The 26,547-nt window shown below is 44.1% G+C and overlaps 2 protein-coding genes across 2 annotated transcripts; one reads left to right on the top strand and one right to left on the bottom strand.

The window, feature by feature from the left end:
* Window positions 1-1,831: 1,831 nt before the first annotated feature.
* On the top strand, window positions 1,832-20,425 carry LOC310878852 (AP-4 complex accessory subunit RUSC2; the record flags this gene model as incomplete). Its single annotated transcript, XM_083793269.1, has 12 exons — window positions 1,832-1,882; window positions 7,521-8,738; window positions 9,682-9,945; window positions 11,179-11,305; window positions 12,089-12,169; window positions 13,121-14,185; window positions 16,380-16,456; window positions 17,146-17,320; window positions 17,995-18,100; window positions 18,708-18,754; window positions 18,881-19,559; window positions 20,266-20,425. Exons 2-12 carry the CDS (start codon window positions 7,590-7,592, stop codon window positions 20,423-20,425), a joined length of 3,930 nt encoding a protein of 1,309 aa, XP_083649395.1. The 5' UTR covers window positions 1,832-1,882; window positions 7,521-7,589.
* Window positions 20,426-22,576: 2,151 nt separating this feature from the next.
* cimip2b (ciliary microtubule inner protein 2B) lies at window positions 22,577-25,318 on the bottom strand (the record flags this gene model as incomplete). Its single annotated transcript, XM_083793265.1, has 6 exons — window positions 22,577-22,684; window positions 22,911-23,123; window positions 23,370-23,499; window positions 23,840-23,997; window positions 24,484-24,710; window positions 25,254-25,318. The coding sequence occupies 6 exons, from the start codon at window positions 25,316-25,318 to the stop codon at window positions 22,590-22,592; spliced, it is 888 nt and encodes a 295-aa protein (XP_083649391.1). The 3' UTR covers window positions 22,577-22,589.
* Between the last annotated feature and the right edge of the window lie 1,229 nt (window positions 25,319-26,547).

The following is a 26,547-nucleotide window of genomic DNA, read 5'->3' as shown; positions in this document are numbered from 1 at the left end:
CTGGGGACCCCCTGGAACCCCCTCAAGGACCCCTAGGGGACCCGACTCCCCGGACCCCACTTTGAGAAGCACTGACCTAGTATCCATCCATTATGTATACGTTACATCAGGTCAGTTACAGTCACTGACGTAGGAGGACACCATGACATACAGACATAGTGACAGATTCATACTGACATACAGTAGGAGGACACCATGACATACAGACATATAGTGACAGATTCATACTGACATAGGAGGAGGACACCATGACATACAGACATATAGTGACAGATTTGCATTGATTCATTTTCAAAACATCTCTGAAAAGCAAAACTGGACTGACTGAGATTAAGTGGAAAATGTTGATACCCTATTTATCTTGACATGGGTCACAACATCTCTCTCTCTCTCTCTATCACACACACACACACACACACACACACACACACACACACACACACACACACACACACACACACACACACACACACACACACACACACACACACACACACACACACACTTTTTAGTCAGTATTTTAGGCATCTGTGATTCTTTCTATCCATCCATCCATCCAGTACTGACGTGTGACACTAGGGGTCATCATTGACCCCTAGTGTTTTTTATTATGGGACAAAATAGCCAATTTTACATGATCGAGGTGCCCAGGTCATAATTGTGTCCAATTAAGGTACCTGCCCACACCACACTTATCCTGTTACCGTTATGAGAGATTATCGTTTAGCCTACCTGCTGGAATTCTTGGCTCGTTCCTGAATCCTGCCTTTGAAGCAAGTTTGAATCCATTTCTGAATTGTATCGATGTTGGGAGGGGGGGGGGGGGAGTGCCCAGTTTTCCGGTTTCTGATAAGCAGAGAGTTGGAGAGAGTAGGCCTACTCGACCGCAGTGTACCAAACTCCATACTGTACTTTGTAATGCGGGAACTGGCGAAAACTGTCGAAAAGAAATTCTCAGATTGTCATGTCCCAGACCCTGCTAGCCATGGTTCACCCTGCTACAGACAGGGTGCTGGGGGAGAGAGAGCTCTATACATTGCCTATGACCTGTATCCCGAGAGAAGACAGACTATGCACCCACTGCACACTAAATGAAGTGGAAACCGAGCTACACTTCCTAACCATCTGTCCATTGTACCAAGACATCAGAGACACATACTTCCCACAGATTACAACCACACACGGAGATTTTGAAAACATGACCAATGACAAAAAACTCCCATATCTGCTGGGCGAAGTACAACAATGTGCAAACACAGCAGCAAGATTTGTGAGTTGCTGTGATAGGAGAAGGATATCAAATGGAACACAACCACCGTAAAGACTAATCATTGTGTATATGCCTGCACTATACCTGCATCGAGTGATCTTGAACATAGAAGTTGATCTATTGAAGAATCTGACAAAGTACATAATTTTTGTTTTTGTTTTGATTGTATTGCTGTATTGTTGTACTGTTCTTTCTGCTTTGGCAATGTAAACGTATGTTTTCTCATGCCAATAAAGCCCTTTGAATTGAATTGAATTGATTGCCTTCAGTTCTGGCGGAGATTATCTTTAATGTTTTGACTGAGCTGTTTATTGTTGCCATCTCATCGCTGAGCTCGACACAGGCGCTCTGCGATCATTGGTTAAAGCCATCGTGACGCAATAACTCCGAAGAGTCTCCGACAGACCCGGCGAGGTCCGTCCAGCTGTATCCAGGCTGTCTGAACTCTGATGAAGGAGCAGCGTGGACGGTACGTGTCGTGGACCACCTTATCATCCTCCTGAAGGAGCAGCGTGGAGGTCCGTGGACCACCTTATCATCCTCCTGAAGGAGCAGCGTGGAGGTCCGTGGACCACCTTATCATCCTCCTGAAGAAGAGATGTGCTGATCGAGGTGAGGGAATATCCGAGTGCTTGTCACCGCCCGGTATAGGCTACTCATGGCTTGTCAAAAGCTTGTAGATAATCTATAGATAGGATGTTTCATAGTTCATAGATATAGGACATGCTGCATGTTTATTTGGCATGATGTGGGTATTTGATTCCAGCTATATCATGGCTATTATATCTATGATTTTATGTCATCTCTCTCTAGCACACTATATGCACATAAGCAGGCTAATGAACGCAACGAGATAATGATGAAAATGTGGTAGAGGTCAACGGGTCGGGATTCCAGCGCGTTTTAATAAATTGCAACGCTTTGAAGTAGGATTTGAAGTCATGTTTGTGCATAATTATTTGTGGTGCTGCAAACGGCAGTGCGGACTGCATGCGCTCTTGCAGGCGCTCTATGTAATTGTATGTAAAAGGTAGGCTAAGCTTTGAATTACCACTATACATTATTAATAATAAGATGTGTCACTGTCGGCCGTCACATAGTCTATACTCTATAGCCATATACTCCAGTCGAGTCCATAGCTATTGCACGGCAAAATGTGTGTGTTGGAAGAAATGCTGTGTGTCACATGCAGACTGTGTGTGTGTGTGTGTGTGTGTGTGTGTGTGTGTGTGTGTGCATGTGTGTGTGTTTGTGTGTGTGCGTGTGTGTGCGCGAGAGAAAGATACTTATTTCATTTGACATTGTTCATTGGCACGTCTCCAAGGAGTATTCTCATCTGCCTAACAAGTTGCCCCTTACAAAATAGGCTATATTTTTTTAGTTGACCATGATTGCCTAGAATGCCTACTGTATAGCCTATATGTCATCACATTTGGCATTTTCATTTGGGCATTCTTGTCTTTGCCCGAATGAATGTCAGATTCCCCATTGCTGCTGATGTGCTATCCTGCCATTGGCCATTACTGAGAATAGGTTTCTGGGACTGTGGACTAGTGGACAGTCATTTGAGCACTCACTGTACTTAACCTACATTGTTATAGTATTTAGTATAAATACTAATATAGTATATAGTAATATAGTAGTAATAATAATATAGTATATTATTGAGTATTTGTAGCTTCTTTACTTGAGTATTTGTGTTTTTTGGCCTACTTCCATCCATCCATCTTCAACCGCTTATCCGTAGTCGGGGGCGCGGGGGCAACAGCTCCACCAGACTTAATTCCCTCTCCAGTTTCCTCCAACTGCGCCTTGGTCTGCCCCGGGGTCAGTATGAGTAGCTTACTTTGCCCACGGTCCACCACAGTTACCACGCAGCGAGAGAGAGGGTAGCAGGCAGGATGGACATCGGGAAGAGTCTCATGGTCCCGTTAGTGCAATGACCTCTCTCTCTCTCTCATGCACGGCGGCTGATCTGATATGACATAAATGTCCACTGATGGCTGATCTGATCTGGCACAAAATTTGTGTCAGACCAGATCAGCCATCACTGGATATTTAATGTCCAGTGCAGTTGGATTCATCAGTCACTCACATCCCTTTGATTCAGTCTCTATAATGCCTGAGTTATACCTTGTGGTATGGATGGTGTCGTGTGCCGAAAATAGCCGATCTACAAGCTCACACCGCGTTGCGACTGTGGCGTGTCGTGAGCTTGCAGATCATCTATTGATCATCATTGATTGATCATTCTATTTGAAACAAGTGGTTAAACAAATCACCAAATGTAGGCGTATTAGCTTCATTGTAAAATTGTGTTATATACTTTGGGTCTTTTAGCATGAACAAAATACCATGAATATGTGGATTAATAAACACATGGTGGTAATAATGGTGGTACTGTACGTTGGGTCCATATACAAACTAGGGGCAAGTGGGCATGACTGTTGCCATTATAGAAGTTTGGTGAGTGTTGTGAGGAGTTAAGGCTCCCCGGCCTCTTCATAGTCATCTGCAAAAGATCGTTCACCATTTATGCCCAAATTAATAGTACAGTTTGACAGTCCTATAGACTGATGGATAGTTGCATGTTACTAAACTTGAATTGCGGCACAGAACCTTTGAACAGCCACTCATTTAGATACGAGCTACTACACACACACACACACACACACACACACACACACACACACACACACACACACACACACACACACACACACGCATCATATCCATTATCTACAAATCTAGTCTGACTTTAATTGTCATACTTACTGTAGTAGCCTTCAGTTCCCTCCAATAATCAATAAAAAAAATCAAATCAAACTTTATTTGTATAGCACATTTACAACAGCCAAGGCTGACCAAAGTGCTGAACAGGGTAAAAAAAACAACAACAACAGAACATAGCAATATAAAGCAAAGATAAAAGAAAAAGGCAGGAGACATGGAAGAGACAATAACATATATAACAAGGGTATACAATAGCACAGAGCACGAAATCAGAAGACACAGAAGAGAGATCAGGTGAAATTAGCCCTTCGCTAAGTCCCAACCCATACTCAGAGATGGGCAAAATACATTGAAAATGTATTTTGATACAAAATACCAAATACTGGGTCAAAAAATGTATCTATACAAAACTCATTTCTTCCATCCCAGCAAAATACAAATTACAAAATACAAAAAAAGTATTTCAAATACGTATTTCAAATACATGTATTTCAAATACTGGGGCAAAATACATTGAAAATGTATTTTGATACAAAATACAAAATACTGGGTCAAAAAATGTATCTAAATACAAAATACATCTCATTTCTTCCATCCCAGTGAAATACAAATTACAAATTACAAAAAAAGTATTTCAAATACGTATTTCAAATACTGCCCATCTCTGCCCATACTTGTCCAATAGGCACGTTAGCAGCGAGGAGACAGGTCAAGGATTTCTCATATGGATTTCTCCATATAAATAATGGATCATTTCAGAAGCGAAACCTTCAAAATGTCTTCTAAATCTAGACAACAAGGCCTGCAATACTGCACTGGGCAAATGTGCATGACATTATTTAAATAAACTAGACATATGAGGAAATGACAGAGGGACTTTTGATGACCACCCGACAGGAATTTTCATGTTGCATGGCAAGACTATACGATCAGTATTATTGCCATCACCTGGGTGGGTCAGTCGTGTAACTTTCCCGACGTTAAGCCGTGTAAATGTTCAAGAACATGCAAAATAACATTGACAGCTATGAGGTGGCGAAAGCTTGACCTGCATAGCAACAGTTGCTAAACCATTTGGGGTGGGATTTAGAGAAGGGCTAATTAAAAGCAAGGGAGAACAGGCAGCATAATTCCAGAGCCTGGGGCCTGCAGCCGCAAAAGCACAATCACCCCTGCTCCTCTTACTAGTCGTGAGCTCGACCAGCAGCAGCTTGCATTTAGGTCAGAGAGGTAGGAGGGTGAGAGGCCGTGACGTGTTTTAAAACAAATAAAAGCACCTTAAAATCTATTCTAAACTTAACAGGGAGCCAATGGAGAGAGGCCAGAATGTCTTTGATAAAGCAAAACATTGTTTTGTCATGATAGTTTGAAGCATGGCTTGTTCACTAACATCAAGAAACATTACTGGTATACATGCATCAAATGTGTGACTGATGTATTTATCTATTTAATCAAAATATATAGTTGAATGAATAGGGAAGCACATTTTATGTTAATTTAATGTAAAAGTTTTACATTAATTAAGGCAATGTAGAACACTGGGCTGTGCCAGCAGCGGATCTCTGCAGTGGAGCTGCCCTACATGTAGTGCAGAGTCTGCAGAGACAGCCGAGGAAAGCCTGAGCCGTTCGTTTGTCTGCAGAGACAGCCGAGGAAAGCCTGAATTGTTCGCTGTACGGCGGTGTCGAACGGCCAAAATAGCTTCAAATTTGAATTAAGCGTAATTGTGGATGACGGCTGCTGGCCCAGGCATGCAGGGAGAAAGAGGGGAAGAGGGTATTCATGATAATGGTTGCATGTTGTTGGAGGGTAGGCTGTGCTGCTGAAGGCTGGGTGCAGACAATACTGTTGTAGGTCAGGACTCAGGACACTGACTAGATGTGTCCTGTGGCCTGTGCGATGGTGGCTATACTTGGGGGACGCAGACTGACTCATTAACTGTTCTGTGATGCTCTTTTCCCCCTGTATACCGCTGTACTTCTCAGTGGCGTGCACAGATAGACACTAGGTGGTGCTAGAGCACCTGCCCTTTGCCCTCTGGACAGCAATGTTCCCTATTGAAGATTTTTTTTGTGTACAGTCAGTGTACACTGTACAGTCAGTATTGTGGACCATGTTGACATTGATTAATTCTTGATAAAAAGCTTCTAATATATTATTTATGTCCCAAAATCTATAAATCTCACACTATTAAGGCAACCATCCGGTTCCACGCGATGCACAAGGTGCCCTTTTTTCACTTGAGCACCTGCCCCTCTAAATGTCGGTGCACGCCACTGGTACTTCTGACTGTTGGTGTTAACCATCACTTTAACCCTGGTGTCTCTATTTGGGGCGTGCCATTTATAGGTGGAAATGTTCACATATATACATTTTCTTTTAAAATGATCTATTTTTGAATAATGCCAATAATAATTACTCTTAATGCTCTTAACACTGGTGGGTCAACAACGAATCTATATACTGCCTGATTACAGCGGTAGTTAGACTGCCTTAACGTGACGTGCAGGAAGTGTCCTATAAAAGTGTCTTTTATATAATAGGGCACTGATATCAACTTTTGGTTTTTGAAAATAAAAGGTGTACCTTGAATTTGCATGAATGGGATGTACAGTATACCATGTGACCCGAAGCCAATTCATTCATATGTTCACTAGTATCAGTAGAAGAAAGCTAAGGCCAGTTCAGGCGCCATGCGTCAGCAGATGGATTCCAGTCCTCTAGACAACTCCTTGCCACAGCCAACACACCAGCTGTCCGTCCATCTGCTGCAGTCCTAAGATTTCAACCCCACTCCCCAGCCTCCTTAGAACAACAAACATTTATCTTCTCTTCCCCAACCTGTCCAACAGTTATGAGAATAAAGAAGCCATTGCCCCACACTCTTCACCAAAATATGAACTCTAATAGTTTTCATTTGGAATAATATCCTATATCCTACTGCATTGTCCAGCTCAGTGGTTCTCAAACCTTTTCAAGGACTCCAAATTGATATGATATTTGGCCGCAGACCCCCATCTGACAACATATTGTGCCAGCCGGGGGGACCCCCAGAAGAGAAGATTTGTGTTAAAAGTGTCCAAACATTTTCGATGTTTTTCAAATATTTTCACAAATAGTTTGATGAATAGTTTGATGCTATGTTAACTACTTTTGCTGTGGACTCCTTGGAACCCTCCCAAGGACCCCTGGGGGTCCCCGGACCCCACTTTGAGAACTACTGAAGCTAGCCTAGCTAGCTTCAGTAGTAGTCACTCGCAACTTAACCACTTGAAACCTACTATAGAATCCCTGGCCTATTCTCTCGCGAATCCGATGATTCTGAACGCAGCACGTCGGGAGCCTGTAGATCTGCTATTTCCCCCGAAGAGATCAGGTTTACTCAAGTTTAGGCTACTAAGCTTGGAGTGTTTTTACCATTTCATGGTTGGTTAACCAGACACGTTGAACTTTTGAATTTGATCTGTGATCGATACAGTATAATATTTATTGAGCGTTGCATTTCTGTCCCATTCAGGTAGTTCTCCCAATAAAACCCACGAAGACGGCTACCAACACCATTATGACACATCGTAAAGTCTAATCAATGATCAGGGCCTCCAGCCTATCGGGGGACACCCTGATAGCGTGCCACTTCTCTGTTCAGCTACCCGCCTGGCAGCTTCCCATCCAGGCAGGAAGATGCGGCTCGTCGAACAAGCCGGGCCGCCTGTGCACCGCGGGCCGCGCCGTCTCCCTGCCGGAGCAAGGCTCGCTCCGCAGAGAGCCTGCCTCTTCTAGTAGCCGCAGGGACGTTTCCAGCAGCGATGGCAGCCTCAAAGAGGACCGAGTGGAGGAGGAAGGAGCCAGTGACAGCAGTGGCAGGGACGACTCTGCTTCCTCATCGCCGGGGGAGGCGTCGGTGCCGCCTACTGCGCACGTCGGCTCCCGTCGTCACGGGAGGAAAGGTAGCGCTGGCGCCGGGGCTTGTCTGCGATCACGCAACTCCTTCTTACCCTGTACCGAGTTGGACGAGGACGAGGAAGATGAAGACAGCGAGGGAGACAACCTGCACAGATACCACGAGGACTCCTCCTTCGTGCTGCACGGGAACTCCAACTGGGCATTGAGCAATGCTTCCTGTCGTTCCGGGACGCCTCGTCGTGGGGACGTGGACGGCGTGTGGGGCAAAGAGGTGGGTCCGCTGGACGGCGGCTGGCTTTCCAACCAAACCGGCCGGCTGCTGGACACGTTCCCAGCGTGCCAGTGCTTTCTCGTCCGGAGATCACGTGCCATTTTAAAGGACTGCGGAGAGCAGGAGTGGGCCAGACTAAATGAGACGAAGAAGGACCACAGGTCTTGCGTCAATGCCGGCCAACACAAATGTTGCTCGGAGATGTTAAACGGGCACGCGGCAGAGTCTGTCAGTGACTCGTCCAGTAACAGCTCCGACGGCGTCCTGGTGAACTTCTACACCATCTACAGCAAGAGCAGCAACCCCTCGGTCCCTCGCGACCTCAGCAGCCATGCCATGCAGCTCTCGCCGTCGGCGGACGGATCGGTCTTCCTCAACCTCCGGCCTGTTTCCCAGCAGACTCCCCCCGATACGGACGTCCGAAAAACGGGGGACTGGACGGTCTCCGCTCCCCTGGAAGCAGAGGTGGATATGGGGCCCTCTGCGGCCCGCCTGCAGTCTCCCCCCTGCCGGGGTCTCGACAGCAACTGTAACCTGTACCCCCCGGGGCCACTGTCCCAGGTCAGTGGTAAAAGTATACCAATACTGCAATGTAGAAAATAGTCCCGTTACAAGTAAAAGGCCCGGAATTCAACAATTACTTGAGTAAAAGTACAAAAGTCAACATGTACTTAAAGGTAAAGTACTGATTATGCAGAATGTTCCATTTCATGTTTTCAATTGTATACGAATCTTTTGAAAATAGCCGATCTTCGAGCTCACAATGCATCGCGATGATGCGACGCATTGTGAGCTTGTAGATTGGCTATTTTCAAATGGCCAAAATATGTATACTGTATAGGGCTGAAGTGGGTAATGTATAGTTTTGTAATAATAATCCAAATTTACAAGTAATTAACTTAGTAACTAATGTTTTCACATAAATGTAGTGGAGTAAAAAGTATTATATTTGTGTCCGAGACGTAGTGGAGTAGAAGGAGAAACATTGGAAATTGGAAATACCCAAGTAAAGTACAAATACCCTCGACATTGCACTTACAGGTAACAGTACTTAATAAGTAAATAAGTACATAAGTACTTACACCACCGTCCCAGGTTCTGGAGGACCTGTCTCCAGAGCCAGGCCACGCTGGTACTTATTTAACCCATTTCGGGCGAGAACCCCTTTTGGTGTTTTAACAATTATTATAAACTTTAGCTATTGAAAAATATCAGATCTACAAGCTCATAGCGCGGCACCGTGCTATGAGCTTGTAGATCTGAATATTTTGAATATATATTCTTTCACAGCGAACGCTTTTAACTCATATGTTTGCTTCTGGGGGGTTCCTAGAATAACATATTTTCTGATGGGGGTTGCCCTACACATACATATATAATTCTGTGGGTCCTTGACATGAAATAGTTTGAGCACCACTGATATAGAAATATGGGTTTTGCAGAAAATGTGTGGAATCGTCCTCAGGTCTAAATGGGTTAATATGTAAATGTACTTCCGTCCCAGGTTCTGTCCTCTTCTCTGGAGGTGTCGGACCTGAATGCGTGTCTCCAGAGCCAGGCCACGCTGGCCACGGGCACCAATCAGAAGTACTACAAGCTGGTGACGTGTGAGCCGCCCTCCCAGTCGCCCAGCCCCGCCTGGTCCAACGCTGTCCCCAGCTGTGCTGATGGACACCCCCCGCGAGGCAGCCCCGCCCCCAACCTGCTCCCACCCCACTGTTTGTCTTCCGGTCAAAGGAAAGAGGCGCGGCAAAAGGACGAAGTTAAGGTAATGGGATTGTAAAAAAAAAAAAAAAAAAACCTTGATACAAAATCATTACTGTAGATTTGATTGATTGATGTTTTTATTGACGAAAATGCAGCTGTACATGGACATACTGTATATTTGTCAAAACTTCAAAAGGACAAAGCACACAAACAAAAAGCTTTTCGAGTGTCATTTGAGTGCAAATGTGTGTTGACTGAGTAGGTAGGAGAGACATACTGTACAGACACATAAAATCACCTCTGGGCACAGGCCTCCACAAGGATAGGAGTGTTTTGGGGAAAAAGTCGAGTGGTATTTCTACCTCAGCCTATAGTGGGAATATGCGTGTACCGTTTCATCGCAATCAGACGCTGTGTTAATGTCTTGCGGCATTTGTACAAAACTGAAAACTTTGGAAGCCAATCTTGGCCAATCAGGATGGAATATGAGAAATCAAACAGACCTGTGTTGATCATATGACTATAGAGATCATGTGTACCGATTTGTGTGAGATTTGGATAAAATCTGACGGATTAATATAAAAGCCAGAGTCCTGGTGGCACTATCAAGAGCAGATGTGAAAAATGCAGGTCAAAGGTTTTCCCATGACCTGTAGGGAGTGTGCATACAAAGTTGCAGTTATAGGTAAAACACAAATGGGCCAGTTATAGTGCCACCGTGAGGCTGATGTGAAAAATTTCAAGTGGCATTTCTTCCTCTGCCTAGTGGGAATGTGCATACAAATGATTTGAGGGATTTTATTCAAAACGGACCAATCCTGCAAACTTTGGAAGGCCAATGGGGATGGAATATGGGGAAGCGTACAGGTCCGTGTTGATCACATAACTATAGAGATAGTGTATACCGATTTGCGTGATGCATGGACCAAATGTGTAAATGAGTAATATAAAGTCGGCAAAAATCGGCCGCATCATGGCACTATAACAGACCAGAAAAATTGGGACAGAGGTTTGTCGTTGTCCACTGACTCAGGGCTCTGTTGTACCCTGATTAAATAGAAGTTACAAAATGAAAGTAAACCAACATCACACAAGCCGAAAGGACGACGAAGGAAAAAAATGGCAAAACTAAATCAAATGTGCCAAAGTGAATCACTGTAAACAATTTGTAAAAAAACAAACAAAAATAAAATAGCATGGCATCCTTAATTCACTTACAGTATTTCTGACCTATTCTGGATATTTGTGCTACTCTGCATGTCTGAATATTTCTGTGTTTTTCCTCTACTGGCAGGAAAAAGATGAACAACGAAAGGAAAGCCCCAAAACCTCATCGTCAGCACAGAGCAATACTGTGTTTGACTACGCTCGCTGTGACGCCAGTACGACCCAGTTTACCAGCCCTGTTGGGAGAGCCACGTGTAAGTAGGCTGCAGTGACTCACTCACTCACTCTGGAGTGAGTGTAGACCTATTGTAGCCCTCTGGAGTGAGTGTGGAACTATAGTGGCCATCTGGAGTGAGTGTGGAACTTTAGTGGCCCTCTGGAGTGAGTAGTGGCCCTCTGGAGTGAGTGTGAACTACTATAGTGGCCCTCTGAAGTGAGTGTGGAACTATAGTGGCCGTCAGGAGTGAGTGTGGAACTTTAGTGGCCCTCTGGAGTGAGTAGTGGCCCTCTGGAGTGAATGCGGAACTACTATAGAGCGTGGCAGTCCCGCCCCCTTTCATGGCGACGCCAGGCCCAGGAAATGAATCCCAATGCATTTTTCCCATAGACATTTCACAAAGTATTTATTTAAAGACCTTTTAAGCGTCATACGAAGCCAACTCGAGTCGTAACAAATCATGACAACAAACACAATATTTTGGACCAAACAAATAATTACAAAGAAGAAAAACAACAAAAGAAGTGTTGTGCCCAAAACAGTGTGTTTATTGTAATGATTTATCACGACAAGAGTTGGCTTTGTCCGCGGCGTAAACGTCTTTAAATAAATACTTAGTCTATGAGGAAAATTAACGGGGATTTATTTTCCGGGTCTCTCGAGGGGGGGACTGCGACGCTCTATTGTGGCCCTCTGGAGTGGGTGTGGAACTATGGTGACCCTCTGGAGTGAGTGTGGAACTATAGTGTCCCTCTGGAGTGAGTGTGGAACTATAGTGGCCCTCTCTCTCCATGTTCAAAGTTGCCCATCCCTGTTCTAGGCCAAAGCCCCAGCGTTGTGTCTGCCCAGCCATCTGTAACTCTGGACCAGGATCACTGTGAGGCTGAAGCGGAGGGAAGTGGTAAGGCAATACTTTAGAGCAGGGGTTCTCAAACATTTCCATGCCAAGGACCCCCAAATATATCCATTCTGGGCGGGGAACACCTTTTGGTGTTTTAAGCATTATGTTCTACTTTAGCTATTGAAAAATAGCAGATCTACAAGCTCATAGCGCTCATAGGCTACGAGCATGTAGGTCTGCTATTTTTTTTAAATCGTGAAAATGCGGTCCAAATGTTTGAATATATTCTTTCAGAGCGAATGTTTTTAACTAAATTCTTTGCTTCTGGGGGGATCCCTAGAACAACATATTTTCAGATGGGGGTCAGTGGCCAATTACATATATCTTTGGGGCTCCTTGACATGAAATAGTTTGAGCACCACTGACATAGAAACATAGGTTTCTCAGAAAACTGTCAGAATTTGTAGAATCGTCCTCAGGTCTAAATGTGATAATAGCTATAGCCTATTGTGAAATTGACAAAAAATAAAATATAGCTCCGTTTATGAACCATGCCCAACATAGGGATCCCAGGTTGGATGTGGTTAAGCTATAAACTTTGAAGCAAACAATAAGGCAGGCACACGTCCACTCACTAAGAACCAGGTGCTGGGTTAAGGTCAGAATCCAAGAATCCGCCAAAAGTCTGCACACTGGGTCACGCATGCTCCAAAGCTTAAATGCATTGACTCCTTTACACCAATCAGGCCTGATGAAGCACAATCTGAGAACCCATCGTCAAAAAATAAAGGAAAAACAGCGCCCTCTTTTCCTTTGAATGAGAATGAGACAGACTAGATGAAGCATGGCCCCGTGTGCAGACGTTATTATTTTTCTGTAAACTATATACTTTGACAACTAAGCGACCGAGAAGCAATAGGACAGTATGTACGGTAGAAGAATCGTTTTGTGACAATGTGTATGTTTTATTCATATTTCTCCTCTCTTCCCCTGCCTGATACTCACCACCAGGAACATGTTCGTCGGCTACTCCGGTGGTGCGCTACAGCAAAGCCCAGAGGCCCACGTCGTTGCCCATCCGGCCCTGTGTGCTGCTAACCCCGCCAGGCAAACCTCAGCAGGCTCAGCAGCTGGGCTCTCTTCTCGATCAATATATGAGCCAGAGGGGCGGTACTAGCAAGGCCGGCAGCGGCCAACTGGGGGGCAAGGGCAAATGCAGCGGAATGTCTACCTACCTCCAGCCATCGCCTCTGGGCACCCACGGGCCCATCCTGCTGGAGGCACCGTCCAGCTCCGACACCTGTTCCACCTGCGTGTCCAGTCCAGAGTGCTCCAGTCACTGGAACACGTGGAGCCGCGCAAGTACAGACCAAGGACAGAGCAGCCCGTGTGGATCTCACATCAGCTTAACTCACTCCAGCCCGAAGCCGAAAGTGGGTCAGACGCATGCATGCCGGGACAACACGAGCACGCGCTCGGGCACGACTCAACCCAGCGATGTTTTGAAGTCGTTGAGTTTCAAACCGAGCCACACTTCGACAGCTTCGGCCCCAAATCAGCCCCGCCTCGTGCCAGTTGCTACCTGCCAAGACCTTATTAATCTCGTCCCTGAAGAAGAGACCCGTGCCAGCGCGGAGCCAAAAAAACATCACACTCCAACAACACACATCCGTAGTTCTTCCTACCATGCGGCGGTGTCTCAATCGCCGTCTCCGGCAGATGCTAGTCCCAGCCGCGCTCCAACCCTGCTGTTGTCCCTCTGTCCGCCCATTACTCCACAGCCCCAAAGTAAGACCCCACGATGTCCATCAGTAGCACAGACAGCGCAGTCTAATTTATTCCAAGACAAATTGACAGCCTCTTTGTCCCTAGCGAGCCCTCTCTCCGAATTGACCATCTCTGGCCTGCAGCCACAGCAGAGGCAGGACTTTTCGGGGCCCGGTGCTACAGACCAGAGGCGGTGTCAACAGCAGCAACGCGAGTCTTTAATGCTGAGTGACAGGCCGCCAGTGGAGTTCTGCCTTTCGCCAGATGCTTCTTATGACTCACTGTCGCTCAGCCACCTTCAGAGGAGAGGTGAGAGTCAGCCGATGTCTGCGGGGCAGGGCTAAATATAACGAAGTGAATGAAATAATGTTTTTTTAATTTTTTAATTGATGATTTTTTACAGCAAATTTTGATTTAGTTTTAGTCATAGTCTGTTAAGTTTTAGTCATATTTCAGTCATCTGAATAGTTTTTTTTTACTAGTTTTAGTCGACTTCTTCTTTTCCTTTCGGCCTTTCCATTCAGGGGTCGCCACGGCGAATCACCTGCCTCCATCTCACCGGCCCTGTCCTCTGCCTCCTCTTCTCTCACGCCAACTAACTTCATGTCCTCTTTCACTGCATCCAAAGCCTTCTCTTTATGGATGTAGTGAAAGTCTAGTTTCAGTCGACTAAATGTCATGAAAGGTTTTGTCGATATGCATGAGCTCTAGTCAATCATAAACAACAAGGTATAGGGAACGTTGGATAGCAGGTAAACAATAAATCTAGCATCTCATCTGTCTAAACAAAAATGCTACCTACATCACATTCTTAACATTTTGTGGACGACAAAACATGTTAAGAACAAGAATGACATTTTTCTAAATCAAAAAGATGGGAGTCATGGAAGCCTTCCACTGTGGCAGTGCAGTGATGTTTATAAAGAGCCAGCAGTATAAGGAAGAACTCAGAGTACTGTAGCAATGCCTTCAATACCCCGAAGGGTCTTTCTCTCTCAAACATGACCTATTTTTAACTCTGCCTGAACGTGATTGGCTGAGCCTTCTTCTGCTCTGTGAGAGGAGTGCCTGTAAGCTCCAACAACCACAGAGAGAGGGGGAGAGATGGGGGGGTTGATGATGGGGGTTGATGATGATGGGGGGGGGGGGGGGGGTGGTTACGGTATACGGGGGTACATTGCAATGGTTACAGTGCTCATGATTTATGATACACATAATAATGTTATTTCAGACCAGAGCCATGATATGGGGGGGGGGGGGGGGGGGAATGAGTGAGCTAGAGAGTCTATCTATTTACTGTGGGTAGTCGGTGATGAGGCGCAGTGGCGTACAGATAGACACTAGTGAGTGCTAGAGCACCTTTTCAGCAATGTGCCCTTTTGAAAAAATAGGTATGTAGACCATGGTGACATTGCTCAATTCTTGTTAAAAGGCTTCTAATATATTATTTAGGCCCCAACATCTATAAATCTCACACTATATTAACCCATTTTTGGCGGGAGCCCCTTTTGGCAGATCTACAAGCTCATGGCACGCTACGAGCTTGCAGGTCTGCTATTTTTTTAAATCAAAGAACCACTGACATAGAAACATAGCTTTTTCAGAAAACTGTCAGGATGTAGCGCGCTGCACAAGGTGCCCTTTTTTTCACTCGAGCTCCTGCCTCTCTAAATGTCTGCTTCACGCCAGTGATGAGGCGAGTGCAGTGAGCGGCGTAAAGAATTTACCATAAAGAATTTACCATGACATTTTAGCAGGGAAGGTGGAGGCGGTGTGAGATGATGATGGGGAAGGAGAGTTAGTAGGGCATGGCGGTTCATTATAGATCATGCACACTGCTGCTATGGCTGCAGAGAACTCTTTCATCTCCATGTTGGCCTGCACGGATCGTTCACGTTTTGCATCAAGCAAGATGAAAAGTAATCACTTATAGTGTGCCATATTTCATATTCGGTGCTGTATGTATGGCGACAGTACAAGTATTGTCATTTTTATTATATTTCTTGAAATGTAATGAAAATGTTTGATTTATTTTTATATTATAAAAAAAAAAAACACATCAATGTCATTCCATTTAACGTTACACAAAGCTCGGGCCAAACCAGTTAAGCCGACGACAGGTCAGCTTAACATTTAGAATTTGTGCGTCTTTCTCAGACCAACCGTGGGCTGACAGATAGACATTCAGGGTTTCGTTTGGTTCTCGGGAACCGTTGGTCCGTCCGTCCTAATTGTCGTTCAATGCACATTGCACACCCAGGGGGTCATGATATCATATGAGACACACACACGCGGCAAGTTTGAGAACGTTCGGGCGGACACTTTCCGAGTTACGCCAACCACAGTGTGACACACAGACAGAGATTTGGTCAATTATAGTGTAGAACTATAGATATTATTATTGTCCCCACATAGGGACGTCAGGTATAACTATGCTATTGCGTTGCATTCTGGGCATATTTCTACCTGTACCCAAACCTCCTTTCTATCCATCGTCTTCTAGGCTTGTTGAGATCTGTGAGCATTGCAGTGGATCTGATCATGGCTCACTTTGGCAGCAGCAGAGACCCTGAGGACAAGGTATGGCATGGCATGGACCAGCGAAACGTTGGCGTTCATTTAGTTAAGACCAGTTTTTGTACTTTCAACATATTTTTTTTAAACAGCAAAAAGAAAAATCCGCTATATAACATGAGGGATGCACGATGTCATCGGTAGCATAAAATGCCATATCGGTATCGGAATGGTCTCAAAATAATACTGATTATTTAATCGGTTTGATCAGCAGAAAAAATACAAATAAATGACATGTAAAAATGAATCAATGAGTTCAATATAAATGAAAAGTTTCTAGTACTCGTCCTCTAGTCTAGAACAAAAGCCAAATCAAATCTTTTTACGTTTTGAAAACAGACACTTGGTAGTGTATATAGGCTATTTATTGATTGACTGAATACTTTATTCACAGGCTTTGGGCCAAGCCCCTATAGGGCCTATTGGCTTGTTTCCATTGTGGTCCTCTGTATAATATCGGAATCGGTCAAAATCGGTATCGGCAGATGTTAGCATTATGTTATGCTTTAGCTATTGAAAAATAGCAGATCTACAAACTTGAGCTTGTAGGTCTGCTGTTTTTGAAAAATCGAAAGAACGACTGACATAGAAACATAGCTTTTTCTGGAAACTGTCAGGATTTAGAAGACATTTTTTTAAATCTGATCTCAGGTCAAAATGGGTTAATCAAAAGCCTTGAATTTGTCGTCTTACAGATGCGTCTGGGCAACAGCTCCTGGAGTCCCACCATCGCTGGTCTGGTCCTAGAACACTTGTGCCCAACGGTCCAGAACATTCTAGAGGATGGACTCAGGGATCACAAGCTGGACGTCATCATTGGTCAGCGTCGTAACCACGCTTGGAGCGTAGTGGAAGTCTCGACTCAGACAGGTTTATATTTAGGGTTTATACGCTTTTGAAAGGTTCTATGTACCGGTAAATGAAGTTGTATTATAGAAGATGATTTTGTGTCCATGATTAAACCATTTAGACCTGAGGATGATTCTTAAAATAAGATAAAAGAAACAGTTTCATGTCAAGGACCCCCAGAATTATCTTTATTTTGCTGCGGACACCCATCTGAAAAGAAATTGTTCCAGGGACCCCCCCCCCCCCCCCCCCCCCAAAGCAAAGATTTAAATTTAAAATGTTTGCTCCGAAAAAATATATATTCAAAGATTTCGTGACATTTTCATGATGTTCTTTTTTGGGGGGGCTTTATTCCTTTATTTTAGGGACAGACAGTAGGCTGACAGGAAATGGGGAGAGAGATGGGGGGAAGACATACAGTAAAGGTCGTTGGGATCGGGAGTCGAACCCGCGGCACACTGCCAGACTGGATTACCAGCCTGGACCACTGAGCCATGGCCCAGGCCTACATTTTCATGAAAAAAAAAAAAAGCAAATCTACAAGCTCGTAGCGCGGCACTTGTATTTTTCAATAGCTAAAGTAAAACATAATCCTTAAAACACCAAAAGGGGTTCGATCCCGCCCTGAATGGGTTTAATTGACGCACACTGATACGTTATTGCTTCAAGTGTCTTTCTCTTTGTACAATCTCTAGGTTCATGTGCACGAGTCCTCAGCAGCCTGGTCTCCAAAATCAATCAGTGTTCCCAGCTCGCAGACTACTCTATACGGCTACGAGCCTTCCTCATGGGCCTGCTGAAGTGAGTACTGATCGAAATACCAAACAATTATAGTCATAATAAACATATCATTTGTGTATATATATATATACCACAACAAATAAGAAAAGACTAAACCTGTATACTGTCAATAAAATAATAATATTGCAGAGTGTCATGTAAAATAAATAAATAGATAATGGATCAATGTACAGTCTACGAATAAATATATGTGGTTTTGTCATCAGGACCCCAAGGCTTAGTAATGAGTAGTGGGAAGCATAGCAGTTTTAGCATTTGTATTTTTATACACATTATTTTATGTGTCACCCTCCATTACCCCCTATATTATAACATATTCAGTGTGTAGTGTGTCAGTGTATGCAGTGTGTAAAGCTGGCATAGACATTTTAAAATAACATTAGCATCTTCCCATGGTTACTGTAGGATATATAATTATGTTGCAGCCAGAGGAAAATATACACAATAGCATATACATAATATAAATAAATTAGTAAGAGCTAACAAGCCTAGTTAAACATGAACAGTCCATAGAATATTGAAGGATATTATTAATGCATTTGCTGTGTGTAGAGGCATTGTGACTCGATCATCAATTTACTGTACATTCTCCTGCTCTCTCTTTTAGCCTGAGAGCTTTAGAATACTGGTTATGTCACCTTCAGAGCCAAAAAGGTATTTATACTGTATATTTCACTATTCAATAATAATCATAGTCACTCTATACATACATACATACATACATGATTTGTCTTTTTGCACATAATGCATTCACTTCCTTCATTCCTTCCCTCTCCCCAGATGTTGTCACAACACACTACCATTCTTGGGGTTTCCTGCCCATGTCGCAGGGGCAAAGCCAGCCATTATTCCAGGAGCTGCTACTTCTGCTGCAGCCGCTCTCAATGTTGCCCTTTGACCTGAACCTGCTGCTAGAGCCCCGCCTGTTATACAGCAGACAGCTGTGCTCTGAGGAGTACGGCGTTCCTCCTTGCTCCACCCTTTTAATGACCAGCTGGCCTCTGCTACAGGCCGACAGGAAGGCCGGAGCTAATGAGAGCTCAGTGCGAACTGGGTCGCCTCACCAAGTTCAGCATCTCCAAGCGTCGTCCCAGAAGCCGTGGCGCCACCGGCCTCAAGTGGAGGAGAATCGCGCGACAGAAGTGCCTAACAGAATTCGATGGTCGGCTCGCAGTCCCGAATGGTGGCAGGGACAGCCTGCCTTCGCGGACGGGGTGGCCGAAGGGGAGGACCTTTGCCAGAATTCTACGGACACGCATCCTTCATTTCGGCGAGGTGAAGATGAGAGACGAGAACAGGGGGATGGTCCCACGGTGACGCCACTGGGGGCTGAGGTCCAGGATGAGAGTCCCTCACAGGGCAGATTGCGCTGGGCGAAGCTGTTTGGAGCAGCCATGGATCCGTCCACCAGGACACACGTGGTGTCCGGCAGTGTCAGTGGGACGCAGCAGCCCAGAAGGTGAGCACTATCATTGACGTAACTGCATTTTCTTCTCGGATTCTTTATAGATATATGCGGTGACACGTTTTCATTCAGAAATACTTTTATACAGTGTTTCCCCTAGCCAGAAGCACATAGTGTGGGAGGGAGCTTACACCCATGCATGCATTGCTCGTGCTGTACGATCTTCACAATCTTCATACCAAATGAAAGCTCGAATTAGATTGTAGATTACACACACTTTGACATTTAAAAAAATGGGCGAGATCTGAGCGAGTTGTGTCTCAATGAAAAGATGAGTGGTCATGGGCGTGCTGGCACGCTTTCCCCTAAATGGCTATTTTGGTCACACACATTTGGGAAGGCACATAGTGGAGTTTTTAAACATTTTAGTCTAGTTTTTATTTGTTGACGAAATTGTCAATATACTGTATTTATTTAGTCTCAGTTTTAGTCATCATGGCTTAGTTTTCATTTGGTTTCCATTTAGTTTTCGTCAGGGGAAAAAAGGTAGTCGACGAACATTTTTTGTCTCAGTATTAGTCAACAAAATCAACACTGCTGGGGAGGAACATTCCGGGAGGAAAAACGGGCAAGCGTATACCGTAATTGTACCAATATTATAAATAGCTTCTCTGTCTCACTCTCTCTGTACCTGTATAGCGTATAATTGTACCAATATAATAAATAGCTTCTCTGTCTCACTCTCTCTGTACCTGTATAGGCGACCCTCAGAGTGGCTGCAGTTGAACAGGTCCCAGCTGGGACTGTTGGCCCAATCTGTGTACTCCGTGATGGAGCTGATGACGTGGACAGAAACGTCTAGGACCACAACAACCACACACCAGCCTGAAACCTTCTTAGACGGAAGATTAAAAATTTAAAATGTTACTTTAAAGCCCTGGTTTATTTATTGTTTTGTTTCCCCACATTTTGTTTTTAATTATTATTATTTCAAAACACTCCCAATAAAGCAATAGCCTAATAATAATAATAATCATAATCTATTAAAAATAAATTCAAAGATTTTTTTCAGTAATCTCGTGAAGAAATAAAAGACAAATCTAAGAAATTCCATAAATTAGAAAATAAATGTTTAAGAAGTATAGTATAATTTGCCGATCTACAAGCTCGCAACGCAGCACGAAGTGATGCATTGTGCGCTTGCAGATCTGCTATTTTCACTAGTTTTGGGAACTGGGTAAACGTCTAATCTCTCTTTGGGAACCACTGCTCTAAACCAGTGGTCCCCAAAGTGAGGTCCAGGGACCCCCAGAGGTCCTTGAGGGAGTTCCAGGGGGTCCCCAGCTAAATGATCATTTGGAACCATATGGACCCTTATGGGTCTGTAACTCTCAGAGTTACATTAACATTGATTTTACAATATAAATTGGGTGTCCCAGAAATAGAAATTACATTAAATGGGGGTCTGTAGACTAATGCATGTCAAACTGGGGGTCCTTGAAATTAAACGGGTTGAGAATCGCTGCTAGAGCTGTCAAAATCTTCTCTTATGGGGGTCCCTGGCATATCTTTTTCAAATGGTGGTCCGCGGTGTCAATTTGGGGGTGCTGGACATGAAAAGGTTTGGGTACCACTGCTCTAAAGCACAAGTTCGAATCACATGACACACTGGTCAGAAAGCACGAGCTCTCTGGACGAATAAGATAATCATTTAAATGCTTATGTTGTGGGTTACTCTACTGTCTTCTATTTACCCTGTGTATACATTTCAATCAAATGATGTCACTGAAAATGCACTTGCCTTAGGACTTCCTATTACCATTCTTGTTGTACAAAACAATCCATGTCCTGTATCTATAGATTCCCCTCCTCTGCTGTATACTTTTCATTTGAAGTGATGTTGAACTTTTGGAAGCTTGGGTTGCACACAGCAGGGTTTCTCAACCTGGGGGTTGACATGGCCAAAGCATCTCCGGGGGTCCCCAGCCAAAAACGTTGAGAACCCCCTGCTGGCCTGCTGTCTCAAAATAGCACTTGTAGCATATAAACAAACAAGAATGAAGTAGATTTTGCAAATACAGTATAGAAAGGAAATAGCTAGGCATTTGTGTTACTACTGTTTCTGTGATTGTATTCATCCACCCTCTTAACGGGTCACATATTTAGTTATTGCACATGGAGCAACTGATAAATCATGGACACACATATAACAATACAACACAAGGTTCTATTAAAGACGAACATCACTCTTGCAAACAAACAATAATTCTTGGAAGTACCCAAATAATGCCCTTCACCACCTTCATGTAGCAAACTAAATTCTAGCCACCTGTTTTGATCTGCTGTAGTAATTCCAAGCATGTCTAAATGTATGTGCATGAGAAAATGGAAAACATTGCAGCCAGGTGCTGAACGTATTTGCTACAGTGGACGCTCCAAATCCACTTCCCAAATTCCTCTTTAACGAATAGAATAGTTGGCTTTTTTTTTTGCAGCTGAATTTTAAATGTGTGGAATTGTTAGGACTGTACAGTACATGTAATGTCTCTCTGTGAGGTGTGTGACGTTACACAAATATAAGCCATCATGTGGTCGTTTCAGGAATATAGACTGTCAGGTACATTTTGATAGAGTAATAAGCTAGAATGGGGACTGAGAAATTGTCTTGTCTTTCGGTGTCCTGCAATAAACGGAACGAAGTGAAATTATAACTATATAATTATAATATAATTATGACTTAACTTTACTACAATATGTTTCTTTTTCCCCTCGACGTTTGGATGCATCCTCTAGTGAGTCCGAGTGGCCTAAATAAAGATTGCATTGTCTATATGTCTGATTGTCTTTTCTGTATTGCGGAGTCTTCTGTAAGCATACAGCACATGGTCGTTATACTCACAGAATTCTACAGAAATATCACAATAAGTCATACGAACCCAATAGAATGTCAACACTGCTATATATTTGATCAAATTATTTTGAATCCAGTGCTTATTCATGATGAGTACATGCAATTTGACTCATTTCATAATATCATTTCATCAGATCCGGTGTAATCTTGCTGTGGTCTGCTGGCCTTTCACACTACGATCTTCCCTCTATCTTCCTCCGAGCATCACCCATCCACAGCGTGTTGTGGGTAAGTTGACCAAAGGTACGTCCATATCGGAATTTGTATCCTGTAGAATGGCATCAAGTTAGACATGGCTGACGATTAAAAACATATCATGGTAAAACATTTGCTAGATTCACCCACAATTTAATCCAAAGTTGCTAAACAAAACCTTGCACGGCAGTGGTGGTTATCACCATTATACATACAGAGAACAACAGAGAACTATCATGTGTGGTACACTGGTACTAATCGTACAGTAAGTACAGTAAGTGTTGATAAATGAGACAGACCTGGCACATGTCCTGTGTAGGAGGGCATCAGACCCTGTGTGGAGGAATACACCGTGGGAATTGGAGGCAGGGTGCAGTTCTCTCCTGGGATGTTTAGGGAGGTGATGGGTTCGCCTCGGAACTGCCTTCCAAAATGGATCAGTGCCTTGTTAGTGGTAATGGGGTAACTTGTGCCAATCAGGAAACGAGCTTTTGGCACATATCCTGTAAAACCTGGACACGGACGGACGGACGGACGGACAGACAGACAGACAGACACTCAGACAGAGACAGACAGACAGACAGACAGACAGACGGACGGACGGACGGACGGACGGACGGACGGACGGACGGACGGACGGACGGACGGACAGACAGACAGACAGACAGACAGACAGACATCAGTCCGTGAGCTATTATGGAATGTCTCAGTAAGTAACAACCAAAAACTCAAACATAAAGCTATCTCAAACATTCTACCTGAAATAAAGTACTTGTGCGGGCTTGTGTCATCCATGAAGTACGGTGATCCCATATCCTTCTGAGACTTGGCCTTGTAAGAGAACGGCAGTGTGGTGATGGCTCTCAGAGGAGTGGTCGGTACCTGGGCCTTTGAGGTGGGGGGGGGGGGTCGATACATGGATATACAGTAGCCTACCTTATCGTTGCGTATACCACCACATTAAAGGATCAACAATAATCAAATCATTGTGAATCTCGGGCACAAAATGGTTCAATCTGAGTGGTCTGATTGGAAAGCTCTACTGTTTGGATTTACTCTTATAGAGAAAGGGCACATCGCAATTAACTGACACTGACACTCCACCATGAATGATTAAACAACTGTGTGTTAGGCGTGTGTGATGTCAACAAGTGTTCGGTGTCGTCTGTGTGTGTGTCTGTCTGTGCGTGTGTGCGTGCGTGCGTGCGTGTGTTGAAAGAGTTGTTACTTGAAACTCTTGGTGGCTGCTGAGGACTGGCAGGTCTTTTGATTGCAGATGAGTCCTAATAGCCCTGGCTTCCTGGTCTCGTTGGAACTCAGCGAGCGCTCGCCTGCACGTCTCGGCATATGTATGAGCGAAATAGTTTTGACTTTTGGGAACAAAGCCTGTGAATAGAAACGGTTAACATTGCATAACAACAGTTTGTGTGTGTGTCTGTGTGTGGTGTCACGACTCACTGGTGTGTGTGTGCGTGCGTGTGCGTGCGTGTGTGCGTGCGTGCGAGGGAGAGGCAGCATTGTCTAACGCACCAAACATAGTAGATCTATAAGCTCACAACACGCAGGGACCTTTCAGATCCATCGGCAATTTTTGTACCACAACCACAAGGCACTAATCAATCAGGACATACGCAGGGGTCATCGCATCGCCATGTGTTGGCTTGTGGTGGACATTTTTGTCAACATTCCATTTTTGCCACGGACCTACAACATGAGCGGACAATAATATGACCAGAAACACATACATAGATAGCCCTGAAGGACCAATTTGTTCCATTTGAACACTCTCAGAGTTAAGGGGGTCTTTGCAAATAAAACATTTTGTCATGACATGTTGGTGACCCCTGGACATATAAGGGTGGGGTGTCATACCTGTGTATCCAGGAGGTATGATGCTCTGCACACGACCTCCGTAATCAAAGCTTCTCCAGATCTCGTCCCGTGGCCCCGTGTCCGCCTCCGTGGACGGGAAGCGTCCCGTGTGGAGCACCAGGCGGTCGGAGTGCGTCATCATGTCAGGACTAGTCAACAGCTTGGCTGTGAGCTTCCCATAGGTCTCACCCAGGTGAAAATTTAGCTGTGGGCAGTAACCTGCGTAGCTAAAGAGGCCACACACGTCTACATAAAGGTACAGTCCACACAACACCTTGTTGACAGTTTGTGCTTATAGTGAGTGAGTGAGTGTGTGTGCGTGCGTGCGTGCGTGCGTGCGTGCGTGCGTGCGTAGTATAGCCTACATGAGGACCCCAATGTTGGAAATAAGCTGAGAGGCTTTCTTTGATTCATCTTTTTAGCAGACCTTGTATTGTAGGCTACTGTACTGTTCATGCAAACTGTTAGCATCAATCAATCAATCAATCAATCAATCAAACAAACAAACAATGTACTAGTAGGCTATAGCTTCTTAGGCTACAGTTCCATTCATGTGTGTTACAAAATTCCAGATTCCAAGATTCCAAATTCATATTTTGTTTACAATTTACTGTTTTTGACAGCCGATGGACATCATGGATTTGTGGCTTTGTGCCTATACTTTATGACTAAGTACTGGTGTTGTTGCATCATTGAGAAGTTAACACCTGCTGGCTGGCTTGATTATGCTATTTATTCGAATGAACAAAGTTGCAAAAGGCCTTACTTACCCTGGAATGTAATGTGGATCAGGTGTCACCAGAACAGTGCTAAATTTGGAGGGAAATTCCTCCATATTACACTAGGGCAAAAGCCTCGAGCATTAGCGCAGAGTTGAGCATTGTTGGTTGGTTGCTAGAGAGAGGGACTAGGAGGGAGAGTACACAAAACACTCATTTACACCAGTCACTTATCATCAGAGGTGGACATGAACTAAATAAATGTACTCATGAGTACTGTGTAGGCTACTTAAGTACAGATTCTTACTCTCCAAGACAAATATTTTACTTTTACTCAAGTGGATTTCTAGGAAGGCTGTAAATTACTGAGTACTTTAGCATATACTCTTGAATACTAATTAATCTTAGGTTCCCATAGGTTTTTTCCAGCTCCCGCATTACAAGCAGGAGGGACATGATGACTGGGTTGTATGTAATTAGTGACCGTCAGCAATAAAACTTTGATACACACATATGCAATGCATGCATCTTCAATGGGTTTAATCCTAGGACCTCTTTTAGTTGAGAGAGATTCAACTTTTTCCTATATCTCATAGATTTATAGACTAGTTTGACATTGTTGTGTAAATCAATGTTTTTTTAATACACAATCTTTTTTTTTTTTACCGGTAGGCCTGTGTGTGTGTGTGTGTGTGTGTGTGTGTGTGTGTGTGTGTGTGTGTGTGTGTGTGTGTGTGTGTGTGTGTGTGTGTGTATACGATTACAATCACCCAAGGAGAGTTTGGAAACATGCCTAATGACAAAAAACTCCCATACTCCCATATCTGCTGGGCGAAGTACAACAATGTGCAAACACAACAGCAAGATGTGTGAGCTCCTGTGTTAGGAGAAGGATATCCAATGGAACACAACCATGAACCATCCATAAATACTTATTATCACTGTGTTATTCCTGCACATCGAGTGATATCCGTTCTCTGTACTTCTGACTTTCAATCGTACATTTGTTTTTATTGTATTGTTCCACTTTTTGCTTTGGCAATGCAAACATAATGTTTTCTCATGCTAATATAAAGCCCTTTGAATTGAATTGAATTGAATTGAATTGAATGGTGTGTGTGTGTGTGTGTGTGTGTGTGTGTGTGTGTGTGTGTGTGTGTGTGTGTGTGTGTGTGTGTGTGTGTGCGTGCGTGCGTGCGTGCGTGCGTCCGTGGAGATGGAGCATGTAGTCTATGAGATGGAGTCAACTAGAATATTTAGGTCTGAGGTCATGAGTCATTGTCGAGCAGCACCCAGTTCTACTTCTAGGCTAGAAAAGGATTTGTCGGTGATGTCATCGTATGCC

The sequence above is a fragment of the Protomyctophum parallelum genome (genome assembly GCF_964188405.1).
Source record: "Protomyctophum parallelum genome assembly, chromosome: 21".
NCBI lineage: Eukaryota > Metazoa > Chordata > Actinopteri > Myctophiformes > Myctophidae > Protomyctophum > Protomyctophum parallelum.
The sequence above is the reverse complement of the archived record's forward strand: the minus strand, read 5'-3'. Positions and strand labels throughout refer to the sequence as shown.